Genomic DNA, 26,187 nt, shown 5'->3' on the forward strand with positions numbered 1-26,187 from the left:
AAATAAATAAAAATAAATCTTAAAAAAAAAAAAAAGAACTCCACTAGGAGGCCTAGAACCATTGCCAGAAGCCTGGCAATGGGTCAGGCCTGGGGTATTAGTCCGCCAAAGGGGTGCCCATGCAAAGTACCAGAAATCTGTTGGCTCTTATAAAGGGTATTTCTTTGGGGTAAAAACTTACAGTTATAATACAAGGCCCTCAAGAGTCCAACTCCAGGTTGCTCTCTCACTCAAGTCAGCTGCCAGGTGTTGAAGCAAGATGGTGGCTGATCTCTGGGAGGGCTCAGTCTTCCCCTGTGACTTCCTCCCTCTTAGCTGCAGCCTGGCACAGGGCTGTCTCGCAGAGTTTCCTCTCTCTCCTGGCATTGGGCTCATTTCTTTCAGGGCCTTCTCGGCTGCTCTGATCTCTTTCCAACGTCAGCCGCAAACTATCAAGTGAATGGCTCATCTCTCCCTGGGGCCCCAGGATCAAAAATGACAGAGCTTTCTCCCTCCCCATGTGTCTACCTCAAGTCAGTTTCCATTTTAAAGCAGACCCAACAGGGGGGTGGGGACTCAACCTGAGTCATGTCCTCCTGACACGGTGGAATCCAAGAAAGCCCTCAAAGCAATCTTAACAGGTAATTTAATCAAGGGCCCCTCAACTGAATGCAACAGAGGGTATCACACCCAGAGGAAGAGATCAGCTCACAAACATAATCTTTTCTCTTTCAAGGATTCATCACATAATCTCAAACTGTCATGTTTGGGAACTGGATGGAGGGAGGCAGGGCTGGGGTGAGATTTCTTACTGTATGACTTTTTATATGGTTTGATTATTGAGCCATGTTCATTCATTGATTTATTAAGCACATACTAGATTCCAACTCCTCTTCTAGATGCTGAGGACACAGCAGTTAAAAACACACACAGAAAAAGAGAACAAATCTCTGTGCTCCTCAGTGCTTATGTTCCAGTGGAGATAGATAATAAACAATACATATATATAATATGTAATATTAGATTATTAGATGGATACAAGAGGAGAAAACAGGAAAAACAGGGAGGGGATCTGAGGTGCCAGATGTGGTAGTGGGTGTAGATGTGGGTGGGGGGCAGAATGGACCTCATCAAGGAGATGCCTTTTGAGGAAAAGCTAAGGACAAGAGCTGGGTGAATGTATTACTTATTCAAAACATTAATTTTTTTTAAAAAATCATTCCATTTCATCTAGCAATTCCATTAGAGGTTATAAATGAGGTTATTATTCTTAATGAGATCATATTCCTCAAAAGTTATTACATCATGGTCCCCATGGGTTGCTCGGAAATAATTAAAACAGGAAATGTTAACGCCTCCAACCTAAGTGCTGAGAAAGGGGGAACAAAAGATGTGGGTGAGGAGAACACAGCTGGGCACTTAAGCCAGGGTGGTGCAGTGAGGGGATAAGATGGCACTGGGAGAGCTCTGAAGATGGAGAGGTGGTTAGCCAGTCCAGGAGAGTGGAAAAATTACTAAAGGAAGCAACTTGTGCAAAAGCAAAGTAGTGAGAAAGCCCGGCAAGTCGTGTAGAATTACTGGAGCAGAGGTCTTGTCAGGGAGGGCTGTGACAAAATAAAAGCATGGAGGGGTGCAAGTCAGACACTGAACATCTGGGAAGCCACATAGGAAACTGCAAACTGGCTACTCCAAACCATTCTCCAGGCCCCTCTCTCTTGCTTGCCTCTATTCTAGAGCAGTCCTCTCAGCCTTGGCACTATTGCTATCTCGGCTCAGGTGATTCTTTGTTGTGGAGGGTTGTCCTGTGCGTGGAGGATGTCCAGCAGCATCCTGGCCTCCACCCATTGGGGACAGTAGCCATCTCCCCACATGTGAAAACCAGAAGTATCTCCAGAAGTCCCGTGTAGGGCAGAATCGCCAAAAGTTGAGAACCATTGGTCTAGAGGTTGAAAAAGCTAAAGTCGTCACTTTCCCAGGCTCCCTTGCCAGCTAGAGATGGCCATGTGACCCAGCAATGGCCAATGAAATATGAGAGGAGGTCTCCTGGAACCTCTATCCCTTTTCTGCCTTCTTTTGATCTTGAATGAAGGCATGAGCAGCGACAGCTATTCTGCAGCCCTAAGATGACATGAGCAACAACTCAAGAATCACAGAGACACTAGCTCCCACATTTCTGAGCCAATGGACCGATGCTAGCAATCACCTATCTCCAGACCATTTTTTTTTTTGAGGTACCAGGGGTCAGGGATTGAACCCCAGACCTCGTATATGGGAAGCCAGCATTCAACCACTGAGTCACATGGACTGAGCTGGTTTTTTTAATTTGTTCGCTTGTTTGGTTTTTTTATTTGCTTGGTTTTAGGAGGCACTGGGAAATGAACCCAGGACCTCCCATGTGGGAAGCAGGTGCTCAGTTACTTGGGCCACATCTGCTCCCCTAGACTTCATATTACATGCAGAAAATAATTTACCTATTTAGGCTCCTATGTTGAGGTTTTCTATTATTTGCAACCCAAAAGGACCCTAACTGTTAGGCTGTATAAAAGTGTTTAGATTTTATTCCCAAAGATAGTGAAGAGCCACTGAAGGGTTCTAAAAAATACAAAGAATTGCATCATCTCACCTGCATTTTGGAAAGATCATTTTGCTATACCAAGCAGACTGAGAAGCAAGAATGGAGTTGGGAAGATCACAGAAATTGCCATCAAGGCAATGCAAGGGAAGATCACAGAAATTGCCATCAAGGCAATGCAAGAAAAGACATGATGAGAGCTTGACCCAAGTCAAGGTTGGTGGGAAAGAAGTAGAAGAAACACATTTGAGAGATATCTGAGAGAGAGAGAATGGGCTTACACTAACCAAGTGGATATGGGCAGTGAGGGAGAAGATGTGTCAATGGTCACAAACCATATTTCTGGCATGGGTGATGACCTAGAGGGTCCACAAAAAAGGAGCATCTTGGATGAGAAGGACAATATTCCCGTTTAGGCCAAGTTGAATTTGAAATGCTTATGGGACAGCCAAGTAGTAATGTCTGGGACACTTAGCTACCCAGCTCTGGCAGTCGGAAAAAAGCAGGGAAGTGGTAATATTTTAATGAATGCATGATATAATTCAAATTTTAAAACCTTAATAAAATAACATTACCCATAACAAAAGTAACACAAATAAATTATAAAACACTTAAAAATACAGCTAAGTGAAATGAAACTCAGAGTATACTGACACACACACACATACGATCCCAGCAACCAGACATAGTCTACAGTAAAATGTGCTCATGTATACATATGAATAGACACATAAATGGGAGTATTATGCCCAGGCTACGTGGTAACAGTCCATCATGAACATGTATTACAACTAATATTCACCCACTTTTTCTCTTTTTCTGCAATTATAAATAGTTCTGAGAAGAATTGCCCTCATCGTAAAATTTTTGCTCACATCCCTATAGAATTGCTGGCTAAGCAGTATATATGTCTTTAAGGTTTTTGATAGATGTTACCAAATCATTCTCTAGAGAGGTTGTAGCAATTTATAATCCCATCATCACCCCACACTTTCTCCAAAACTGAAGTTATGTATTTATTCATTCAAACCTTTGAGAATTTCATAAAATATAATAATTCTATTGTTGTTTACCTTTTGCATTTGTTTAATTACTACAATTTGAGCTGTTCATGTTTTATTGGCTATTTGCACTTTTCTTTTGCCAACTGCTGATTCTTGTCCTTTGTCCACTTTTCTTAGGAGACACTTTACTTTTATTGATTTAGAACAGCTCTTTATATGTTATAAACCTTAATTCTGCCATGTATTTTTTTCTTTGTCATTTGTCATTTACTTTTAGGATACACTTTAATAAACAGAAATTTAAAATTATGGAATAATCAGCATTTGAAAGGGCTGTTGTGAAAAATAGGAGTGAGATGTACCTAGCAGCAGATAAAAAGACTGGAGCACTATGTGAAAGGCTCAGCTGAGGTTGGAGACCAATAATTTCTAGTGGCTTTGATCTGTAAACTTGTAGGAGTGCCTGGTAGCTTGGGTGTGGAGGGAGAAAAGACAGAGTGTAGGATTCACCCGGTGTGAGGGTTTCGTCTGATGGGTTAATCAGAAGCAGGACAAAGGAATAAGTGAGATGTGTAGATTAGCAAGTGAGTTGTTGAAATGATGGAACCTATGGACAGGACAAGAGAAAACTGATTAATTTGGACAAAAATAGGAGTAGTGGGGGGCCACTATGTAGCCCAAGACCAGAAGCTACGACAGAGTGAGAGCACTACAAGATTAAGAAATTTCCTACAACTTTCTTTCATCATACTTTTCATTATTGCTTCTGACACATTTATTCTATTTTCTTCTTTAAACACAATCGCTCTCTGTATCTGTTAGATTCACTTTCATATATTTAAGTGGTATTCATTTCCTTTGCAATCAGGGAGTGTTCCGCATTTCAGATTCAATTTTCAGCTGTCAGGTCCATTGACTGGCTCTAGCATGTTTTATTTTAGCTTCTCTACTTTCCATTTCTTTGCATTCACTTTCTGTCTCTGCTGATACTTATTTAAAAGAAGCACTGTGTTCCTGCACTCCAGGGTATTGGGTAGAAGGGAGGGAGGCTGGAGGAGAGACACAAACGTGTCCCTGTACCCTTTCAGCCTTGACGAGATCACAAGACACACGGTAAATATCAACCCTTTCCATGAATTACCACGTCCAGTGGTCACAACTCAGGGTCATGCTGGCTGAAATGGAAAACTGCCAGGTACCTCCTGTGCCCAGGAGAGCACCAAAGTCCAGTGCCCTGTTTGCTTTCACCAGAGATGTTTTCTTCCAACAGCTTATTTGCAGGTATTCTTTGAGGCCCTGGGAGCTACAGACCATCCCTGCCTTAAGCTTTGTATCTCAGGACAGGGTTTCAGCCTCTCTTTGCCAGCACCAGTGCCCTTTCTCCCCCATAGAGTCCCAGAGAAACGGCAATGCTGAGATTCCTCTGATGTGTGGGTGCCCAGCGAAGGAGGCTCCAGGCACTGGGATTCCTTGGTGGTGGAGGGGGTTGGCCAATGACCGGGACCTCGGCAGAGCTGAGAAGGCAGAGCCTTGGACTGGAGGTACATGTGACAACAACCTGCCACCTCACCAACCACAGAGCAGCCCATCCAGGAGAGCCCCGCAGAGCTCTTTCTGAAATCACACGGCACTTTAGCCAAGATCCTCTCCCAAAGAGAAGCCATGAGTGTCCCTTGCCCTCAGTCTTGGCTCAGCTATGCCATCGTAGATGGAAATGTCAGGCTTTCCATTTGGATTCTTTGTCAACGCCCACCGACCCTGGCTGGAGAACTAGAAAGTAAAACCAGTCCTTTCCCAAAGGAAGCCTAATCAGAATCTCAGTCCTATCCCAAATACACTATCAAAAATAAAACAAAACAAACAACAACAAAAAATCCCACCGAAACCCACCCAACCCGCCAAGCAGCAGAAGAGAAGTTTGGGCATTCAAACCCCTGAGCATTTTCATGTATTTTTAAAATGGCTTCTTTTATATGAACAGCATCTGTTCTCAAGAAATGATCTTAGGGAGAAAGCCAGCCATCTTCCTACAATAGTAAAACTTTGGACCAGAGAAGGGCAAATACCAGACTCACCTGGGGAGCTTTCTTGGGTTACACCTGCCTTCTGCCTCCATCTCTCCCAAAAGGCTATTGACCGCCGCCCCCGACACACACACACTTGCGTCACAGGAAGGGTTGAGGACCCACTGTATGGAAATGACCATGCTGAAGATACCCCACTGGCCCCCTCCCACATCAGAGTAAACACACAAGGACAGAAGCCAACAGTGGCCGCAGGCATCTTCGCTCACTCACTTGAGCTGAAAGGAAATCCGACATTTTCAGCAGGCTAAAGCTCTTAGAATGCGGCATTTGCCAAATAAGAGAACGCCAGGCTTAGCTACCAAGTCAGAAGACCTTTCATCTCAAAACTCAGCACAGCAGAGGCCCTCTGCTCTGGTTCCACGGCATTTCTCTTCTGAGGATAGAGCCGGAAGTGGCCACCCAGGAGACAGCCCTGGACCCTGCCCCGGCCGAGGCAGGACACCCACCTGAGACAAAGAAATAGGCTGCTAGGATGTTGCTGAGCAGAGCCATCTCCGTGCACCCCAGTTATTGTCCCCCTGCCGTGGCGGAAGGGTCGCCTCAGGTGGCATCCAGAGGAGGCCTCCGGCGGGGCTTCTGCTGGACGGGGGTGGCCACCCTTCTCTTCTCTTCTGTTGGGGAACACAAAGTACTGGTGAGAACACATCTGCTTCCCTGAGGCTGTCCGTGTTCCAGGTAGCCTGGGCTCAAGAACAAAGAGCCAGCCTCGGAAACGCCAGCCAGCTTTCCCAGGCAGGGCCCGCAAAGATCCAAGGTCTTGGCCTCATGGCTCAAGTGAGTTCATGGCTTTCAGGGAGGCCGTAACTCTTTACACCTCTCTTTTTCCTGGCCTTTCTCCATTTTCTTCCCCATCTCCCCCCAGCTTCCTTTGCTGAAAATCGATTGTTTTAAAATTTTTATTTTTTTATATCAAGGTTACAAGTTACTCCATTAACAGGAGATGGGAAGTACAGTAACAAAAAACCTGTTTTGGCCTGGGATGACTCCCGCCTGATGTTTGTTTATTCCTCGATGCTGAGGGATCCAGGATGATGGCCACTTTGTCTGCTTCAGGCTGAGAAGGGGCATAGATCTTCCGGGGCAGAGGAAAGGAACTGTTTTGCTCACAGTTGAAAATAATCCTTGTTTTGGGGACGGAATTGGTCCCTCACCATCATTTTCTTATAGTTATCCAGGGCAAGCTTGGAGGTTGGAGGACAGGAGTTGGCCATAATTCTGCTGGGTTTCAGGGCTCATGTTAACACGTCCCCCTTACCTCTCTTTCTTTCATTCTCCCTGGCTCCCCTTTGAGGCACAGCCCTTCGAGTTCAAATCATAAGCCCCTTCACCACTGCTGCTTAGCTAGAGCCAATGCCCACCTTTACCCTGCTCTCCGGGAAGCTGCACAATGGCACTCCGTGATCAGTTTGCCTCTTCTTGTCCCAATCGCAAGTCCTTGGCAATGGGTCAGAGCTGGCTATTCCAGAACAGCCAATGCAGCTGCAGTTCCGAAGGGCCCACCAGAACTTGGGAGCTCAAGCCTGCCCCCTGTCCCCAGCTCCATGCCCCTACCTGTGACCAGAGGGACCCACTGCACACACACCACCCACATACCATCCACCCACAGACCACCCATGGACAGCACTGTCCCACCCTGGTCAGAACAGGAACTGTGGGATCTCAGTGTTCAGTGGCTCAGCCTCAGGTTGGGGGACCCCATTCTCGCCCCAGCTGCCGAGTCCCACAGGCTAGTTAGTTTATTCAGTAGGAATTTATGGTCACCGTTTCAGAGGCGAGAAGTCCAAAATCAAGGAGTGGACAGGATCATGCTTTCTCCATATACAACATTCTGGTGGAGACTTGCAGGCCACCCATAACTCAACCCCTGCCTCTGTCCCATGGCCATCTCTCTCCATCTCCTACTCCTGTGCCCAAACTTCCTCTGCTGATAAGGACACCAGCCATGGTGGATTAAGGCCCATACAAAATCAGTCTGGTCTCACCTGCAGTAATACCACCTTCAAAGATTCTATTTACATCCTCAGGCCTGAGCACTGGGACCTGAGCGTGTGTTTGTGGGGGGCATGATTCAATCCATAAGAGTGAAGAACTGAGCCGGGGGCGGGGAGCAGGGGACAGGCTGGAGGGAAGTTAGAGAAGCAGAAGGCTCCCGTCGTGGGGAAGAAACTTGGGTTCTTGGGTGGGTCACGGACATTGGGACATGGGCCACTCTCAAAGGGACTGGTGAGCTGCAATGTCTCAAGGTGGATGGAATCAGTTGCAACCAAAAGACAACTCTTACCGTGATAGACACCAAGAGGCTTCCAGCCTGAGAGAGAGGGTTACAGCAGCCAGGAACAAGAGAAGAGGGAGAAGTAAGGTGGGCCAAGCCTGGAGGAAGACAACCTCTGGATGGCCCATCAAGGATGACCCGGACACTGGAATCATTCTGCATGATATTGCAGTGATGGATATGGGCCATTACACATTTTGTCAAAACCTATAAAATTGTGCAGTGCAAAGTGTAAATCATAATGTAAACTAGAGACCATTCTTAGTAGCAATGCTTCAGTATGTGTTCATCAATTGTAACAAATGTACCACACTAATGAAAGATGTTGTTGATGGGCAAAAGTGTGGGGGCGGGAAGGGTGGGATATATGGAAATATCCCTATATTTTTGATGTAACACTTATGTAATCTAAAGCTCCTTTAAAAATAATGGACACCGCCAAGAAAAAAAAAAGAATGACCTGGGTCAACCAGACAGAACCTCCTGGTCCACAGGGCAGGTGTTGGCCTAGATCAGGGGTTGGCAAACTCTTTTTATAAAGGGTCAGAAGGTAGATAATTTTGGGCCAGATGGTATCTGCTGCAATGCCTCAACTCTGCCATTGTAGTGTGAGAGCAGTTGTAAGCAACACATAAAGGAATGAGCATGGCTCTGTCCTGATAAAACTTTTATTTTACAAAAGCAGGCAGTGGGCCACATTTGGTCCATGAGCAGTAGTTTGCAGACCCCTGGCCCAGATCTTTCCTACTCAAAGTATGGGCCAAGGACCTGCAGCATCAACTTTCTGCAGGGGCTCGTTCATGAGCATTGCCTTGCGCACCACCGCAGACCTAAGGAATTAAATCTGCATTTTAAAGATCGGCAGCAGAGTCAGACCTGCTGCTCTACACGACCTTTGTGCTCCCCTTCTGAAGCCCAGGCCCAGGGGCCGCTTTGCTGAGTGCCATCTTTCTAAATCTGATCTGGGGTAGGCGCCTGTTCCTCGCTGACCCTACCGTAGTGCTCAATTCTCTGAGCAGGTACAGACTTCCTTGAAAGTGAGGACATGAGCCGAGGGCAGGGATATGCCGAGGGGACTCTGTTCAGAGCAGCTGCCAGTGAAGCAAGGTCTGCCAAAGTGAGAGAAGTGATGGGCCCCCACGTCACACTCTGTTTTCAAGTCCCTCTCCCTGAACCCTCCTTTGGCTGGGATGGGCCAGCTGAAGGTAGCTCTGGGCACTCTTCAGTGTCTAAGGAACTACCGGCAGTTCACCTTGCACCTAAACACCTGCATATTTAACCAATGTCAAGGTAAGGGGGATGAAGCTCTTAGGAAGCACAGAACTCACAGGTGCAGTTCTGTGTTTTCAAGGTAGCCCCTCATCACTGGCTCAATCCAGTGGTTTTCAACCCAGGGTAATTCTGCCTCCTCTAGGGGACATTTGTAATATCTGGAGATATTTTTTGGTCATCACAGCTGCAGTGATGGGGTTTCTAATGGCATCTAGTGACTAAGGACCAGGGATGCCACTAAACATCTTTCAATGCATAGGACAGCCCTCCACAGTAAGGAGTTATCCAGCCCAAAATGTTAATAGTGCCAAGGCTGAGAAACCCTCTTCTAGAATGAACATCACTACTTCATTGAGCCGCCTCAGCCATTCTCAGAGTTTATGCATCTCTTGTGCATCACCAGCACAGTCAAAAAGGTGCCCAAGAGAGAGGCTGCTTGTAACTCCCAGCAGCCTGGAGCAGGGCACCACAGGTCCAAGCCCTGAACCAGTGACCCAATGTTCTCAGTGACCAGAAGTGACCAGGCTCTTGGAGAATGGAGCATATTAGCCAATACCTCAGGAGAAATCACCATCAGCCAACACCAGTTCACTCATACCTGGAGAGCCACCAGGCACAAGTCTAAATTAAATCCTCCTCTAGACAAGCCTACCCTGGGGTTTATGTTGGCAAAGACATAATTACAATGAAGCCCCCGTTATCTCAGGGCTTTCTCCCACTGATAACCCATTGGATTAACCCCACACCATTTTTGGAAAAATAATTTCTAGAGAACTCTCACAGCACACCGTCTTTGGGCATCACCAACCCATTTTCAAAAGTTGTAATCTCCAACAGCTTTCTTTCATTGATGACCTAAAGCCCCTGCACCTAACTGCCAAAAAAACCACAGCAAAACTGAGGGGAGACGGCTTCTTTCCATCATTTACATCCCCAGGCCTTATCTTCCTGAGCATACAGATTTCATGCCTTCGATTGAATGGTTAAATGCATGCGTCATATGGTATTTTTGCTAGCTACCATTTTAGAGGTTACCCTGTTCCCAGTGCCGTAAATTCATATTTTTTGGAGCCTTGAATCCACCCATTTACATTAAGCATAATTGCCAAATGCCAAAGTGTAAAATGAAATGTACCCGGTGTTCGTACATTTCATCTTTTATTCCTGTAGCAGCAGTGGGCCTCCCCTGGCACGAAGGCCCCTCTGCAGGTGACTGTCTCATTACATATTTCTCAGGGGCTGGTAATCTCATTACAGCTTTAGCTACCTGGGAGAGGTGTGTTGTCAGGAGCAGAGAAGCATCTGATAGAAACGGCTCATCCCCGATGGCCAAAGGATGGGTACCAGATGCATATCATGCAGCAGAGGCTCTGAAACCCAGTTGGTCCCAGTGGGCTTCTCAGGCTCTGAAAGAAAAGACAAATGGCACAAGAATCAAGAACCATCACATGCCTGGGAGATGGCATCCTGCCTCCGAGGTGATGTCATCATGGACCCCGCAGAAAAGCCCTCGGCAGTGTTTGCCTGGATCCATGGAGAGATGGGATCACATCCCCTGAGAAGATGATACTGAGGGTGAGCCCACTGCCAGGGGTTAACCTGGAAACTACAGCAGATGGCCAGGGAAACCAACCTCCAAGGCAGAAGGGAAGTGACTGAGAAGAGATCAAAGACACACACTTCCTCTTCCCTCCTGCCAGCCAAACCCCACAAAGCAGCTGAAGCGGGATGTGCAGCTTGGTCCCTCACCAGCGAAGTCTGCAGGCCAGCAGCCTTTCTGGGACAGGAAGACTGGGAATTCTGTTCCCAGATAGCAATGCCCAGGTGGGCCATGAAACGAAGCCTCACGCAGCCCTGTGTGGACATGAAAAGCAAGCAAGTGCTGATACGTGGATTCCCACAGCCTGTATCTTCCATCCAGAGGTCTCCTGGCTTCTTCTCAGGCCAGCCAGGGAAGCCAGTAGGGGCATTTTAAAGGCCAGGACCCCACACAGCTCCTTTATTTAGGAGCGTGTGGGAAGGATGAAGCCAGGCCCGGGGCTTTCACGGCCGGGAGCAGTCCCCCTGCTCCAGACACAGTCGCTCATTCATTCATTCCTCAGCACTGTGCCTTTTTTTTTTTTTTTTTAATTGATTTTGTAAAAATATTACATTAAAAAAATATGAGGTCCCATTCAACCCCACCACCCCCACCGCACTCCTCCCTCCCCCCCCAGCAACACTCACTCCCATCATCATGACACATCCATTGCATTTGGTAAGTACATCTCTGGGTATCTCTGCACCTCATGGTCATTGGTCCACATCATAGCCCACACTCTCCCCCATTCCATCCAGTGAGCCCTGGGAGGATTTACAATGTCCGGTGATTGCCCCTGAAGCACCATCCAGGGCAACTCCAAGTCCCAAAAACGCCTCCACATCTCATCTCTTCCTGCCATTCCCCATACCCATCAGCCACCATGTCCACTTTTCCCACTCCATTGCCACCTTTTCTCTGAGGTCCTTGGATTGGTTGTGTCCGTTGCACCTCTATGTCAAGAGGAGGCTCAGATTCCACATGGTTACTGGATGCAATCCTCCTGCTTTCAGTTGTAGGCACTCTAGGCTCCATGGTGTGGTGGTTGCCCTTCTTCAACTCCATCTTAGCTGAGTGAGGTGAGTCCAATAATTCAGATTGTAGGAGCTGGAGTCTGTTGAGGCTCAGGGCCTGGCTATCATATTATCAGTAAAAAGAATCAATCCCCTAAATATATCTTAAACCCCAATACCAACTACAATTCCAGTAAAGTAGCATGATAGTCTTATGAAAAGAGATCCCCTCTGGGTCCAGTTTCATCACGCAGAAACACCAGCTCCATAGAAGGGCCATCTGACATGGCAGTGAACCCTATCTGCCATGACCGTAGAACCCGTGGGTCCCTTTAGCCCTCAAAGGAACCAATACCTGGGGATTGTATCTGCTTTATCTGTCTCTTAGGCTCTGCTCAGTTGTGCATAAGGGAAATCCTTCTGACAGCCTCCAGACTCTTTTTTTTTTTTTTAGAGACTCATAGCCATATAAACTCATTTCTCCTTTCTATTTCCCCCTTACATTAGATCAAACAGCATTTTAAAGTCATATTATTCTATGTAGACAGGGATATTCTACTGATCTGCATCGAACCTTCAATTCAAGGTCATTTTCCAGTTGCATTATCAGTTGTTAGTTGATAGTGATCCCTCAGCACTGTGTCTTGCATCATCCCCAGTCGGCCTTGCTCATTTATGTCCTTATAGACACACATCCCAGCTGCCTCTGATCCACACAGGTTTTGTGGCCTCTTCCTAGCTCTGTTTTATTGGTGAAGAAATTAAGGACGAGGAAGAAAAAAGAAACTCGAAGAACTGGATCAGTCGTTAGAGACGCATGTACCAAGGCACAGACGCGGGTTTTTGAGGGCTCCTCCACTCTGTGCTGATGAAAACCGTGTATAAAATGGCCCTGGCGTGGCCAAAGACTCTGAGGTGCGAAGGCTCGAAGGGAAAGCAGCTCCCACATTCATGGGCTATGGAGAAGGTACACAAGGCCCCGGACAAATCAATGAGCAGAGGGAAACCCGTCTTTTCTCTGAACTACACCTTGGGGTGACACATCCAATAAGCTAGCCCACCAGCTGCTTGGCTTCCTTGGCTCTGACGGACTTCACCTCTAACTCACTGCAGTGAACCATTTCCTGGGACTTATCCGGGCCCACAACGTCACCTGAAAATGTTCTGCCTCTGAAATATGGGTTGTGATTTCCTTAAAGGGACCGTGTCTTAATTCTTTTTTGTTCCCAGAGCCACCCATAATAGGTGACACAGCCAACACTCCACAGCTGTTTTTTGGATGAATGAATGACTCAAACTCAGAGATGCCGCTCTCCTGTCAGAACCTCGTAAGCTTCTACTGTAATCAAAGTCAACCAACCTCTCCACGCGCCTGGTCCTCTCCATGCTCACCCAGGTTATCAGTCTCATCTTAATATTTTCTTTTTCTCAACATAGAGTGGATGCTGAGGCCGGCCACTCCAATCTGGTTCTCACCAGGTCCCTGCTGCTCTCCCCACACCCACAGGCTTAATCCCAACCCTCTTCTGCCTGTTCTGCCCACAGGCAAAGAGCTTCTGGCAAAAACAAATCATTCCTCTAGCCTCATCACAAACGCTTGGTTCACAACCTCTGCCAGGCCCTCCATGCTGCTGGGAAACCCTCCATGTCCCTGGCACCTCATGTTCCTACCTCCTCATCCCCTAAAAACAATATACCATATCTCTGCTTTTTTCTTCGAGCCCACTTCTCCACCCTCGCCTCTCAGGGTTCCCAGCTTCACTGGGAAACCATGTGAACTCCCCCTTCTTTCTCTTCCATCTCATCCCGACCTTCCTCCCTTCCACCCATGCTTTGGATCAAGTCCTTTTCTCCTTCTACCTCAATCAATGGCAAATCAATGATCCGGCCTTCTCTCACCTTCCCTTTTTTGACTGATCTCCCTCTACCTCTCTGGATAGGCAGTGGGTCAGGGGATAGACCAACAGAGAGATTATACTGCGTATTTCTCTCTAAATTTCTCTCAAGCTTTTCCTCTCAATCTCAGTCTCCCTCTCTCCCTCTCTGTGTATGTGCACATGGATGGATAGATAGCTAGATAGATCTTTCTCTCTCAACCATTTTCTGATTCTCTCCTCGTCTCACTCACTTTCAATGTCTTGGCCTTATCTACTCACCCTAGAAACTTGCTTAATTGTCCCCCACCCTTAAATGATCTCCCCTCTATTTCCTTGCCATTTACTCTCTTTCCCTTAAGGTCATTTAACCAATCTGTGCTCATTTATGTATCTTTCTGAACGCAGGATAAACATTTGAGTTTGTTTTTTAGGACTAACTGAAATAAATGGAGAAATTTTTTCTTCCATAATTTGTTAAACTGCCTTTTGCCTGTTATTCTTTGAAATTAAAATAAAGTTTAATTTTTAAAAAATGCTCAGGAGTTCAGAGATAGGGGTGAGGGTGAAGGAACGCATTGGCCTTCCTGAAGGAGTGAGCGAGCCTTGACATGAGGGGACCATGGACTCTGGGGAGCTGGGGTGGGAAGACACCTGACCTCAAGAAGGAGACGAATAAGAAAACACAAATATGGTGAAAACAGAGGCAGCCGAGACTCTCTGGTCCAGAGCTCTTGGCACAATCCCCATCTACCCACTGGCTTCACCTTGTGTTCCTTTAACATGATCAAAGTAACAGGATAAATCTTTTAGTCAGAGATATGTGCAAAGATTTCCACACAAAGACACTCACCGCAGGATCACACCTCCTAAAAGCATTAGAAACAGACTTCATGTTACTGAGGTGGTAAAACATGTCCGTGAATTTTTTGACACTTCCTCAATCAAGAACACACAGCAAAGGGACACAGAGAGCAGACAACAGGGAAGAAGGGGAGAGAAATAAATAAAATAAATCTTTAAAAAAAAAAAAAGAATTCAGGTCTATGCCTCCTCCTCCTGCATCGGGCAGATTTGGGACGCTTTGGCCCATGGCGCAGGTCAGAAGTGACGTTAGGTGCCTTCCAAGGTCAGAACAGACCATGCGACTTCTATCTAGTTCTCCTGGAAAGAAGCCCCGTGGCACTCTTGGCCAACACGGAAGAGCCCAATCCCCTGGGTGCCATGATGTGAGGAAGGCAGACCGCAGAGAAAAGTCACATGTAAGTGCTCTGCTCAATCCCCCAGGGACAGTCTCACACAACAGCCAGTGTCAGCTGTCACACCTGACTGAAGATGGTTCCAGGTGATTTCACCCCTAGGAGTCAAGGCTCCCCCAGCCATCAGTCATCCCAGCAGAGACCAAAATGTCATGAAACAAAGCATCTCCTATGTGCCCTGTCCAAATGCCTTACCCACGGAATTCCACAAGCATTATGAAGTGGCTGCTTTTTACACCACTAAGTTTGGGGTGGTCTGTTCCTCAGCACTGTTTCTATTGTCCAAGCACAAAGCATTGGTTAAATAGATGATGGTCTGTCTATAATATGAAATACTATGTAATGATTTATTTAAAAGCATGTTTAAGAAAATATACAGAAAGTATACTTCAGATGAATTACATGGTATGTAAATGTGTTTCAATAAAATTCCTTTAAAAAAGAAAACAGAAAGTAAAAATAAGGGGAGCAGATGTGGCTCAAGCAGTTAGGCACCTGCCTCCCAAATGGGGGTGGGTTTGGTTCCCAGGGTCTCCTAAAGAAGACGAGCACATGCTACAACCATTGCCACGAGCAGACATTGCAAGCAGCAGATGCTACAACTGCTGCAACAAGCAAACGCCACAAGCAGCAGACATTGCAACAGGCAGATACCACAATGAGCAGATGCTGCAGCCAGCAGACACTGCAGCTGGTGGGAGCAGATGTGACTCAGGCAGTTGGGCACTCGCCTCCCATGTGGGAGGTCCTGGGTTCGGTTCTCAGTGTAGCCTAGAGAAGATGAGCAGACACAGCAAGCAGACAAGAGAGCCATCTGGCGGGGGTGAGGGGTGGGTAGACAAACAAACAAATAAATCTTTTTTTAAAAAACCTGACTTCACATCCAGTTAACCAGTATCTGTCGGAGAGCGGACTACATGAAATAGTTGGGTCTATGCTTCTAACAACTCTAGGGTGGAAACTATGGCTCTTGGCCATTGGGGGTCTCCTGTTCCATTTGCATAGCCTAGTCCAGTGCCTGACACATATGTACTTTAAAACTATTCTGTCACAGCACCAGGAGTCAAGGACTTAAGTGTAAGGGGCTAAGGGGGACAGAAAGAGACTTGAAAACCGAAGGAGCAGTTTCTGAAACATCGGTGGCATTCATAGAACTCTGACCCAAGAAGGAGCTTCATCTCGATTTCTACAGAAGGGGTGAGTTACAGAACCAGAGCTGGGACCTGCTGGAGCCAGGGCAGGACTCACGTATGGCCACAGCCCCTGGAGGTGCTGTTACGGCAGGGATCTAATACCAAGGCTGGGCCACCGCTTAGGTCTAGGCAGGTGACAGTACAATGGACAGTACAATGGATGGCTCATCAAATGATTCTAACTTTAACACACTGTGATACCACTTAGCCTGGAGGCAGCCTACCTTCCTGTCCCAGCACAGCATCTCCTGATCTAAATTCAACACAAATATTTATTAAGTCCCACTGGAACCACTTATTGAGCAAGGCAGCCTGCTACCACCAAGGGACTGAGAACTCCCTGATGGCTTTGCCCCAACTTTGCCCCAGCTTTGCCCCAACGCCTGACTCATAGTAAATGCTGGCTTTAAATGAATGACTCCAGAAAGGAACAAGATATGATAAGCAAGAGAGATCTGTAATTTAGCTACCAACAATGCAAGCAGAATGAACTGAAAAATTAATATAAGTTAAATGGTGTGGGGGCAGATTAATTAATTTCAATGATCAAGTAGCAGTGGGAAGGACCTATAAAGACTTTGTGAAAAAGTAACATTTAAATTAAACCTTGAACTATTGTTAGTTTAAGAACTAGTTATTAAAATATGTCTCACATTTATTGAGAATTTCCTCTGCCACCAGGCAATGTACAAATGTTTTATGTAGAATATTTTAGCCTCAAAATAACCCTGTGAGGTAGGCACTGTTATCATCCCCATTTTTCAGATGGAAAACTGAGGCATGGAGTGGTAAGGTTGCCCAAGATGGCCCAGGACAGTGGGCACAGCTATTAGAATGGACTTACTGATATTCTACTCTGGAACTAATGTGATTAGTAATGGAAGAAATTGTAGCATCGATGTGGAGAAAGTGGCCATGGTAGTTGCTGATGGTAGGGAGAGTGAAGAAGAGATATGATGTGGGGGCATTTTCAGGACTGGGAGTTGTCCTGGGTGGTACTGCAGGGACAGATGCTGGACATTGTATGTTATAGCCCACTCGGTGGACTAGGGGAGAGTGTAAACTACAATGTAAACCATTATCCACATGGTGCAGCAGTGCTCCACAATGTATTCACCAAATGCAATGAAAGTCCCACGATGATGAAAGAGTGTGTTGATGTGGGAGGAGTGGGGTGAAGGGGATGGGGAGTATATGGGGAAAAAAATAAAAAGAGAAAAAAAAGTTAGGTAGTATTATCAATGTACTCAATGCCAAAGGACTGTTCAATTAAAATGCTTAAAACTAAAAAAAAAAAAAAGAAAGAAAGAAAAAGTGTAACATGAGAAGCCCTTATTGCAATGGAAATGTTCTGTGACTATAGATGCCAACATCCTGGTGTGATACTGTCTTATAGTTTTGCAAAATGTTATTGGGGGAAACTGGGTAAAAGGTATACAGGATCTCTGTTTTATTTCTTACAACTGAATGTGAATCTATAATCATCTAAAAAAAAGTTTAATTAAACCAAATTTTTAATGCATGATCTCTAGCATCTTCCTGAATCAGAATCTGCACATTAATGTTGAAGAAGTACTGATCTAGAAAAACCCAGCCAGGATATTAGGGGAAATTCAAAACTCTTTCTCATAGGAACAGCTGAAGGGATAGATAATGTTACATCTGAGGAAATCCTGCAGGAGGAGACCCTGATAGGTTTCTTTTTCCAGAATATGAAGGGTTATACAATGAAGAGAATTAGACCTGATTCAGGTGGCCCTGTAAACAGAATGAAGGCTGGTACAGGAAATGGGCACTCACTAGGACTGATCAGGTCTGGGTTTAAACCCAAGCTCTACCACTTCCCATCTTTAAGATTGGGTAAGACAGTTAATCTCTCTGACCTTCCATTTCCTCATCTTTAAAAGATGTTTTATCTTTAAAAAGATAATTTTAAAGATGAGGAAACGGAGGGTCAGAGAGATTAAGCATCTAAGCAGAAAAAGAGAAACTGCTTTAAGTATTAACGACAGAGGGAATTTAATGCAGGGGATTGGTGACAAGCAGAGAGTGAGAAATACAGGTTGCAGATAATAAGCTGAGATTTGAAAACTTCTGCAAGAGATGTCAAAGTCAAGAGTTTAAACATCTTCTCAAGTTGGTATGACTTAATAAAGATGAAATGATTTGGAGTAAAGTCCTATGGGAGGGGACCATGAAGTAACCCAGGGATTAGCAACAACAGGCAGTAGGCAATTGAAGGGACAAGGGGAAGAGGCAGTATTAGCACAGCTCAGGAGCCAGGGTTAGCGGAAAGAATCTAGAACCATGAAGACCCAAATAGCAGGAGTCAGGGAGGAGCTGCAGCCACTGCGAGGGGAGACACCTGGAGGAGAGAGAGAGGAAGAACTATCATGGCCGCCTACTTTCTTCTACCCTCCAGGCTCCCACTGGCAGCTTTGTTGGCCAAACCCAGCAGGAAGCCAGCGACCCTTGAGCCTGAGAAAGGCAGCCTTGGGCTCAGCCCTGACATCCAGGGCAGCACAGGGATCAGAGGGTAAACACCCAGGTCTGGCACAGTCAGGGTCGTGTGAGGATGCGGAGTAGGTATGATGGCACATAGTAGGTGCCCGGAAAATGGCCATGATAACTTTTTAGGTGCCTGTGTTATGTGATGGTTTCAAGAACCTCACGTTCCATCATTTCATATCCAAACAGACAGAAACACAAGCTGGGGCTCTTTGGCTCATGCCTATGGACTTTGCCACAAGTGTTTATTTCATTTTCCAAATGAGAAATGTGAAAAGCAGCCCTGTCCTGAAGTTTCATTGAATAAAAGAAAGGTTGAGTTTCCACAGCTGCTGGCTTCAGCTGACCCAGAGGAATAGTTTCAGTGAAATATTAATTTCTGAGAAAGCCACAGTAGGGGAAGATTGCACAGTAATTCAAGCAGCATGTGCAAACTTTAGAGTTTGGCCGGGTATGGATTTAATTATGTGAAGTCTTTAGAACGAGAAGAAAGTGATTGAAGATGTTTAACTAAATCAGTCATGGAGGCTCTGGTTGTTCCCAGATCTCTCCCCACTCTCAGTTTAATTCTGCAGTCCCCAAACCATAAACACAAAGGAAGCTCCCATGGAACTGGATGATGGCATCATCAGAACCAGATTGCACATGGCAGGAAAGACAGCCAAGACGGGATCAGCACCAGCTGTCCAATGGGCCTTCTATGGTATCAAGTTCAGGTATCCAGCCTTGGGGGTCAACCAGGTTAGTGAAAGAGGAGGTGAGAATCCAAAGGAAGATTCAAAACTCAGGAGGCAAAGCTGCAAGATGCTTTCACCAAAGGTCCACGGTGAGTGCAAAGTCAAGTGTTTTGTGGGACATCTCACACTTCCTGGGAATCCCTGGTGAGGGGTGGTATTGGACTTAGAGTAGCATCTGGGATGGAGAGAGGGCCAGGGCCCTTCCCTGATGATGGCACAGGCACTGGAAACTGGACTTTGCCAACACACATGGTGAGGCCACCCTATAGAGCTTAGAAATGGTCAATGACCACAAAGTGTCTCCTAGGCTGAAGGAACAGATAGAAACTCCAGGGAGTTTTCTGTAAAGACCAGTTTTTAGCCTCTGGGTTCTGTCCATGGATATCAGAACCCTGGGACCAGACTAGGGGTGAGGGTTTCTGTCCCAAGAGGGCTTATATGAATGAGACTCTCAGAAAGGGGGCAGGAATTTGACAAGGTGACAAAGGCCAGTTCTGGTAGGTAAAAAGCATGGGTTGGAAATGGGAAACAAGGTTCTCATGATCACCCTTAGGTCATCCCATCAGAAATGGTGTCCTAATCCTCATGCCCACTCATGATGGGGTCAGATTAAGAATCTAACAAGTCAGGTGAGCCTGGGTGTACTGAGGAAGAGCTGGTCCCAGCTGGGACAAGTCAGGTGGGAGCCAGACTATGCTGATCTGAAAGGGGAGTCCAGAGGGCTCTGTGAGGGGAAAGGGGAGGAGAAGAGTCTCCACCTGGGTTTCTCAGAGATCCCTCCAGTTCATGCGTCCTAAATTCATTCCCCATCTCACTTCCTCTTTTCCCTCCAGTGTCCATAATAGCGTGAGCCACCAAATCACTCAAACTCAGACTTGAGGATTATCATGGTCATGTCCTCTCCCTTGCCCTGAAGATTCTCCTCACATCTCTTCTATCTTCTATCTCCACTGCCCCTCCCCTTCCTCGGGAATTCTTCCCTTTTCTTTCTCATGCAATCTCACATGGTGGTTCCAGGCTGAACATCCTGACACAGCATTCTAATGATGCCATGCTGCTACTCTATAGTGGGCAGGGGATCCACATGCCCTACAGAGTGCAATTCAAAGCCCTGCAGGAACTCTTCCCAGCTTCCCTTTTCAACACAGCCAAAGAGAACCAACGTCTTCTCCAGAACTTCCCACTCGGGTCCCCTTCTGGGTTTTGCCCTGCTTGGAAGGCACTTAGCCACATCACTGCATTTCTAAGTCCTACTCAGCCTTCAAGCCCATGCCACAAACCCTCCTGCAAGAACATTCTCATATCTTCCCCTGCCCGCCTAACTGCTCCTTCTTTTGGGTTAAAGGTATGAGCTTTTTCATATTTTCTGTTAGTTTGCAAGCTCTTTGAAAATAGGGGCCATACATCACACTATACCTCCTGGAGGTGCTGCAGGAAGAAACAAAAATGTTGAGTCTGGTTAGCTTGTAAAAAAGACTTGTAAAGAACAGTTTGGGGGAATATCCTTGAAAGGTAGATCAGGGCCACAGTAACCCTGGAGTGACAGTTCAAGGTTTTGGCAGCCATCAGATGAAGTTATAAGAAAAGACAATGAGGAAACCCTGGAAGAGGAGATCAAGTGTGGAGGGAGAAGACCCACAGCTCTTGGAGAAAGAAAAGTCCATCACGGAGACTGGGAGGAAAATAGCCATAATATTCTTACCACACTGGGCATGCAAAGAATTTCAGACACATCAACACATGCTAGAACAATTCTGACTGAATTCTGCATGGCTTTTCCCTCTAGAAGTGCAAGATGGGACATGCTGGCAGACTTGTGGATCCCACTTGCCGCCATTTTGGTCCTAATCAGAGTTCCTCAAGCAAGGGCTTCAGTCTCGCTCCACCGGCACCTTCCAAGTCCAATATATCTGAGGCGCCTGCAAATATGGAGAACTCACAGAAATAAGGCCCTACGCGAGGCGTTCCTGACCATTAGGTTCTCTTCTGTTTGGGCTTCCCAGTACCAAAGCTGACTTCTAAGTCCAACATATTTATTCAAGCCAGAGCATGAGCCCTGGGATCCTAAAGAAGTCAGGAGAGTGTGGTCAAAAACCCTGGCTACAGAGAGTTTGACAGGGATGCCCCTCAGGTAGCTGGAGTAAGGGTTAAGCTAGGTAGGTAGGCTGTGCCAGCCTCCCAGCAGGCCGTGAGGAGCCCCAAGAGCTGGTGGGGAATTCCTGGGATAAGCGGGCAGCTTCTACCCAACGCCTTCCTGAAGGTTCCTCACCAGGAAGAGCCAGTCCCACGGCCACTCAGGACTGGCTCTGGGCCAGCTCAATTCAATACAATCTGCTGAGCATCTGGGGGGTGAGAACCCTGAGCTGGCAGACATTTGCTGGCAAAAGGGAGTTCCCCCCAAGCCAACCCTGCTCAACGTCTCAACCTGCAAGTTCTCTGAAACCACAGTTGTCTTATGCCCTACTCTAATACAATGGAGTCCAACCTATTTGTTTCAAAGGCTCCACAAATGTCCCATTCAAATTACATTAAAAATATTTTTTAAATGGGAAGCACATACCAACACACAAGTATCTGAGATGCCAAATGAGAAGAGTTACAGATCCCAGGTGTTTGCATGGCACTGCAGGTAAACACACCTGTGCCCACTTCAGAAGGAAGGATCTCCTTCCCACACCATGAATATATCTGCACACATGTAGATATGTCGTTAATTAGGAGAGCTGTACTTTCGGAAAAGGTCTTTTAGTAATTCAGACCCACGCAAGTCTTCTCCATGCTGTAGAACTGTGCAAGCAAGTATCTCCCCACAATCGCCACTCATGTGTGCCATGCATGATGAAGCACCAGGCAAGGTGTGGGGACTGCCATTCCACAGATGCTCTCATCAAGATACAATAGGGGAAGCAGATGTGGCTCAAGGAACTGGGCACTCGCCTTCCATAGGGGAGGTCCTGGGCTCAGCTCCCGGTGCCTCCTAAAGACGACTCGCAAGACAGTGAGCTGACACAATGGGCTGGTGTGACAAGCTGACGTAACGAGGGAGTGCAAGGAGGGCACCCAACGAGAAACACAATAAGCAGGGAGCAGATGTGGCTCAAGCAACTGGGTGCCTCCCTCCCACATGGGAGTTCCCAGGTTTGGTTCCTGGTGCCTCCTAAAAAAAGACAAACAGATACAGAGAGCACACAAAGAACAGACAGAGAGCAGACAGGGAATGTAAACAATGAGGTGGGGGGTAGAAAGAAAGAAATCAATCTTTAAAAAGAAAAGAAAAGATACACTCGCAGGCCACTCGGTTCTCGTGGCCCTCGCGGCCTGCTGCACCGCGGTAAACATTGCTGGGAGTCTCAGGGCCTCCTTAGGCTGGGAGCACTTGGCAGGCTCTCACCATCCAAAGAAGACCAACTTAGCAAGGCCCAGAGCCACGCAGTCGCCATCCCCCGATGGCAGATAATGTGTCAGCAACGAAACTGACACCTGAAGTTTGGGCTCACCCTGCCAAATTAAACATTTTTTTGATGTTTTAAAGGCTTGAAGTGGTCACTAGAGAGAAACAGACACTAAGGTTTCTGAGAGGTTTTTTTTTAACAACATAATTAACATCTGGTAATTGCACAAGATAACTTTGGTAGGTATTTTCTGCCAAACAAAGATGTACATGGGTGGAAGAACCCGTTCATTTATTCCTTTCAATTGGATCCTTTACAAATAAGGAATGCAAACAATTGCTACATAATGTTAGTGAGTCAACATTAACATTTTTTTTCCCTATAGGCCCCTTTCAAGTTTCTGAATCACTTTTATCAGAATAACCTGCATCTACAAGGAACCCTACGTAATCATGCTATTGCTTCCCATGCCTAGCTGTGAGAATTTCCTCAAGGCTGGATAGCCAATATCAAATGCAGGTGCGCATTTCACCGTGCGAGTGCTGTGAGGCTGCAGCTCTCAAAACCTCAATTTCAAGTTTTCATGTTCATAATAATTCTCACTGTTTTCATAATTAACTGTATGTTACAGATCAGAATTATCAAGTGCAATAATAATACATGCTTTCTTCTGCTCCTATTCATTGATACTCCATAGGAGATTTCATTTAAAGAGTTTTAATGCTACAAGAATTTTGAAAATCATTTAATACCCAGGAGAGACCCTATATATTATGCAGGAAGGGTTAAAGAGACATTTTTGGTTAGAACAGCAGAATCTCGGACGTAAACTTGGTGCTAAAAAAAAAGCTTGTTGAATTAATCAGCAGAGCAGAAACAGGGTGCCACTTTTGCTCCTGGATTTGGGAAAGGGGGAATCTTTGCAAGTGGAGAACCCAGGAAGGCCATGGCGGAGGCTTTGCTCTGCCTGTGAGAACCATCCCCCTGTGGGCACACGGGCCTCTGCAAGAAGTGCTGCAGACAGAGGAGACAGGGGTCAGTGGGGAGCCAGATGTGGCCTCTGACCACTAGGGCTGGGGCAGCCCAGGTAGTTGGCGTCCAGGGCAAGAATGTTGGGAGCAGTGAGGTGTCTGAACTTATGGTGGAGAAAACGTGGTGACCCATCATGCGACTTGGGGGAGAAGGAGGCCAAAGGCAAGGGCCGGCCTGGAGAGCAGAAGCCAAGCACAGAACAGGGGACTCACCCGCTCACTCACTACTGATGAAGCGCTCGTTACTAACAGGCACTGTACTAGACACTGGAGCGACTGAGACAAATAAGGCTGGGCCAGCGTCTCTTTGGGGTAGGTGAGCGGGCAGGCAGGCTCATTACAGAGGGAGAACTGTCACCAGAGGGAAGCACTGAGAGCTAAAAGCAGGCAGCAGGGGACACACGAGTCCCTGCCAGAAGCCCCTGAGGTGAGTCTCAGGGAAGAATCAGGTGTCAACCAGGGAATAGGTGAGAACGGGAGAGGGGAGGCACTCCAACAGAGAGAGAGTGAGCAAGCCTGCAGAAGGTCTGAGAAGGAAAGGACCAGCGAGCAGGAAGCTGTTGAGCTTCCCAGGACGTGGGCTCGTGCCAAGGAGCTTGGACTCTACCCGTCAGGCCTGGGGAGCCGTGGAGGGCATCAGGCTGAGGGAAGCACCTGCACGCCCGCTCCTCTTTCCAGCCACTTGGTTCTGCTCAGGTTGGTCCTCCCACAAGACCTCCCTGAGGGCAGGAGCCGTCTCTCTCGCCTTTTCTGACCTTCTCTCCTCCGCGCTCAGGGTAGCACCTGGGCTGCAATGGGAACTCAGTATTTATCGTCACGTGAATTAATAAATGGATGAGCAAAATGCAAAGCCGAGTGAGGAGAGGCTGGGAGGACAGTTGCAGCGATGGAGGCCTAGACGGCACGTGACGGGCACAAGGGCTGGGACATGAGGACAGGAAACCATCCCAAACGGAACCGTCAAACGGTGCTGGTACAGAGGCAGAACCTCTACGGTGGAGCGGCATGTAGAGAAAACAGACAGAAAAATAACCACAGACGGCGGAACCGAACTGAGAGGCCCACACAGACCCCTGGGTCTGTGGAAACTGCCCCGAATCCTGCTTGGGCAGGCTTGGTCATTAAAACAGATCAACCCTTTGGGCAGACACTGGCATTTATCTCCCCAAAAGGCATCCTCCCCTGCCCAGGACGTGGGCCACGTGATGGGTTCAAGTCGATCCCGGAGGTCTCTTGGCCCTTCTCTTTACCACATGCCCCAGTCCTGGCCAGGAGGACTCACTGAGAGGACTGCTTTGTTCAGGATATAATCCAGTTGTTCACGAATATTTCTGTTGCCTCTAAAACCCTGTTTAAAATATTCATTGCAGGGACTGTTTCTATCTGGACAAACACTAAATTAATGGTGAGTGGGGCTATTAGACAAATGAATGGAGAATGATAACTGATTGCTGATAACTGACCACACTTGTCAGATTTGTCCTCTCAGTCCCTAACCTTGACGTCCAGGGTTTAAATCTACAAGTTTTCCACATCTGATCCTATTGCCTCAATTTGACAAATATCTCCTGGGCATCTATATAAGGCAACCAATGGGACGATGTTCTAATCTAGCACTTAACTTCAGGCTTTCCCTGGTTCATAACCTAACACCATGCTGTCTTCTCCACATTGTAACAAGCACAAATCATCAGGTGGAAAGCTCAGTCCGGGTCTGAGTTTTGCTGGGTCCTTCATCAAACACAGAAGAATAACCTCATGCCTCACTTGACACTAAGGCTCAGGTTCAACAGCTTCTGCAGATAAGAGCCAGGTCTCCTCTCTGCTAACCCAAAAGGGCTGGAGAAGTCCTAGAAGTCACAGGAAGAAGAGAGAGGGAATAGCTGCCCAGGCTTCTGCATTCTAACAATGCCAGACTTTGATGCTACACCCAGGTCCGGTCCTAGCTCCATCATTTACCAGACATGAGACTTTGGGTAAACTCATTACCATTTCTATACTCCAGTCTGTAAACTGGGAAATAACACTTAAGATGCCAAAGAATTCTTGATAATTCTCAAGAATGAGGTCACCTAGGCAGTGCACCAAATACAAGGTCTGGTGACCAGCAGGTGGCCACCCAGGATGGGCACAAGATCTGAGTCATACACCAGGAGATCCGCCTTTTTTCCTTCCTGGAAGAATCAGTCCTCTCAGCATTAAAGAAGCAACTAGACATGTTCCCATCAAATTGGTCACATGGTCCTGTCACCTTCACTTTGGAGCATGTCACCAACCATCTTCTCCTCGCTATCCCCATTTTGTCCCTTTAGTCCCCTGAATTAAAGCTATGGCTCGTAACTGCCCTCCCTGCCTCCACTCTCTCCCCACCTCCAACCCAACCTCCACAGAGCCACCCTACAGCCAGAACCTACA

General features: G+C 46.8%; 1 protein-coding gene across 6 annotated transcripts in view; it reads right to left on the reverse strand.

Annotated features, from left to right (window-relative positions):
- Positions 1–26,187, reverse strand: part of EVA1A (eva-1 homolog A, regulator of programmed cell death) — a 55,131-nt gene that overhangs the window by 16,055 nt on the left and 12,889 nt on the right. For 3 of the 6 annotated variants that reach the window (XM_004473362.5, XM_071208938.1, XM_071208940.1), the window contains 2 exons: positions 10,454–10,592; positions 6,089–6,253 (listed from right to left, as the gene is read on the reverse strand). In XM_004473362.5, coding sequence (XP_004473419.2) covers positions 6,089–6,134 — 46 coding nt within the window. In that variant the 5' untranslated portion in view covers positions 6,135–6,253; positions 10,454–10,592. The other 3 variants (XR_011646202.1, XR_011646201.1, XM_071208939.1) reach the window with 2 other exon arrangements.

Source organism: Dasypus novemcinctus, chromosome 17, assembly GCF_030445035.2.
Source record: "Dasypus novemcinctus isolate mDasNov1 chromosome 17, mDasNov1.1.hap2, whole genome shotgun sequence".
Classification (NCBI taxonomy): domain Eukaryota; kingdom Metazoa; phylum Chordata; class Mammalia; order Cingulata; family Dasypodidae; genus Dasypus; species Dasypus novemcinctus.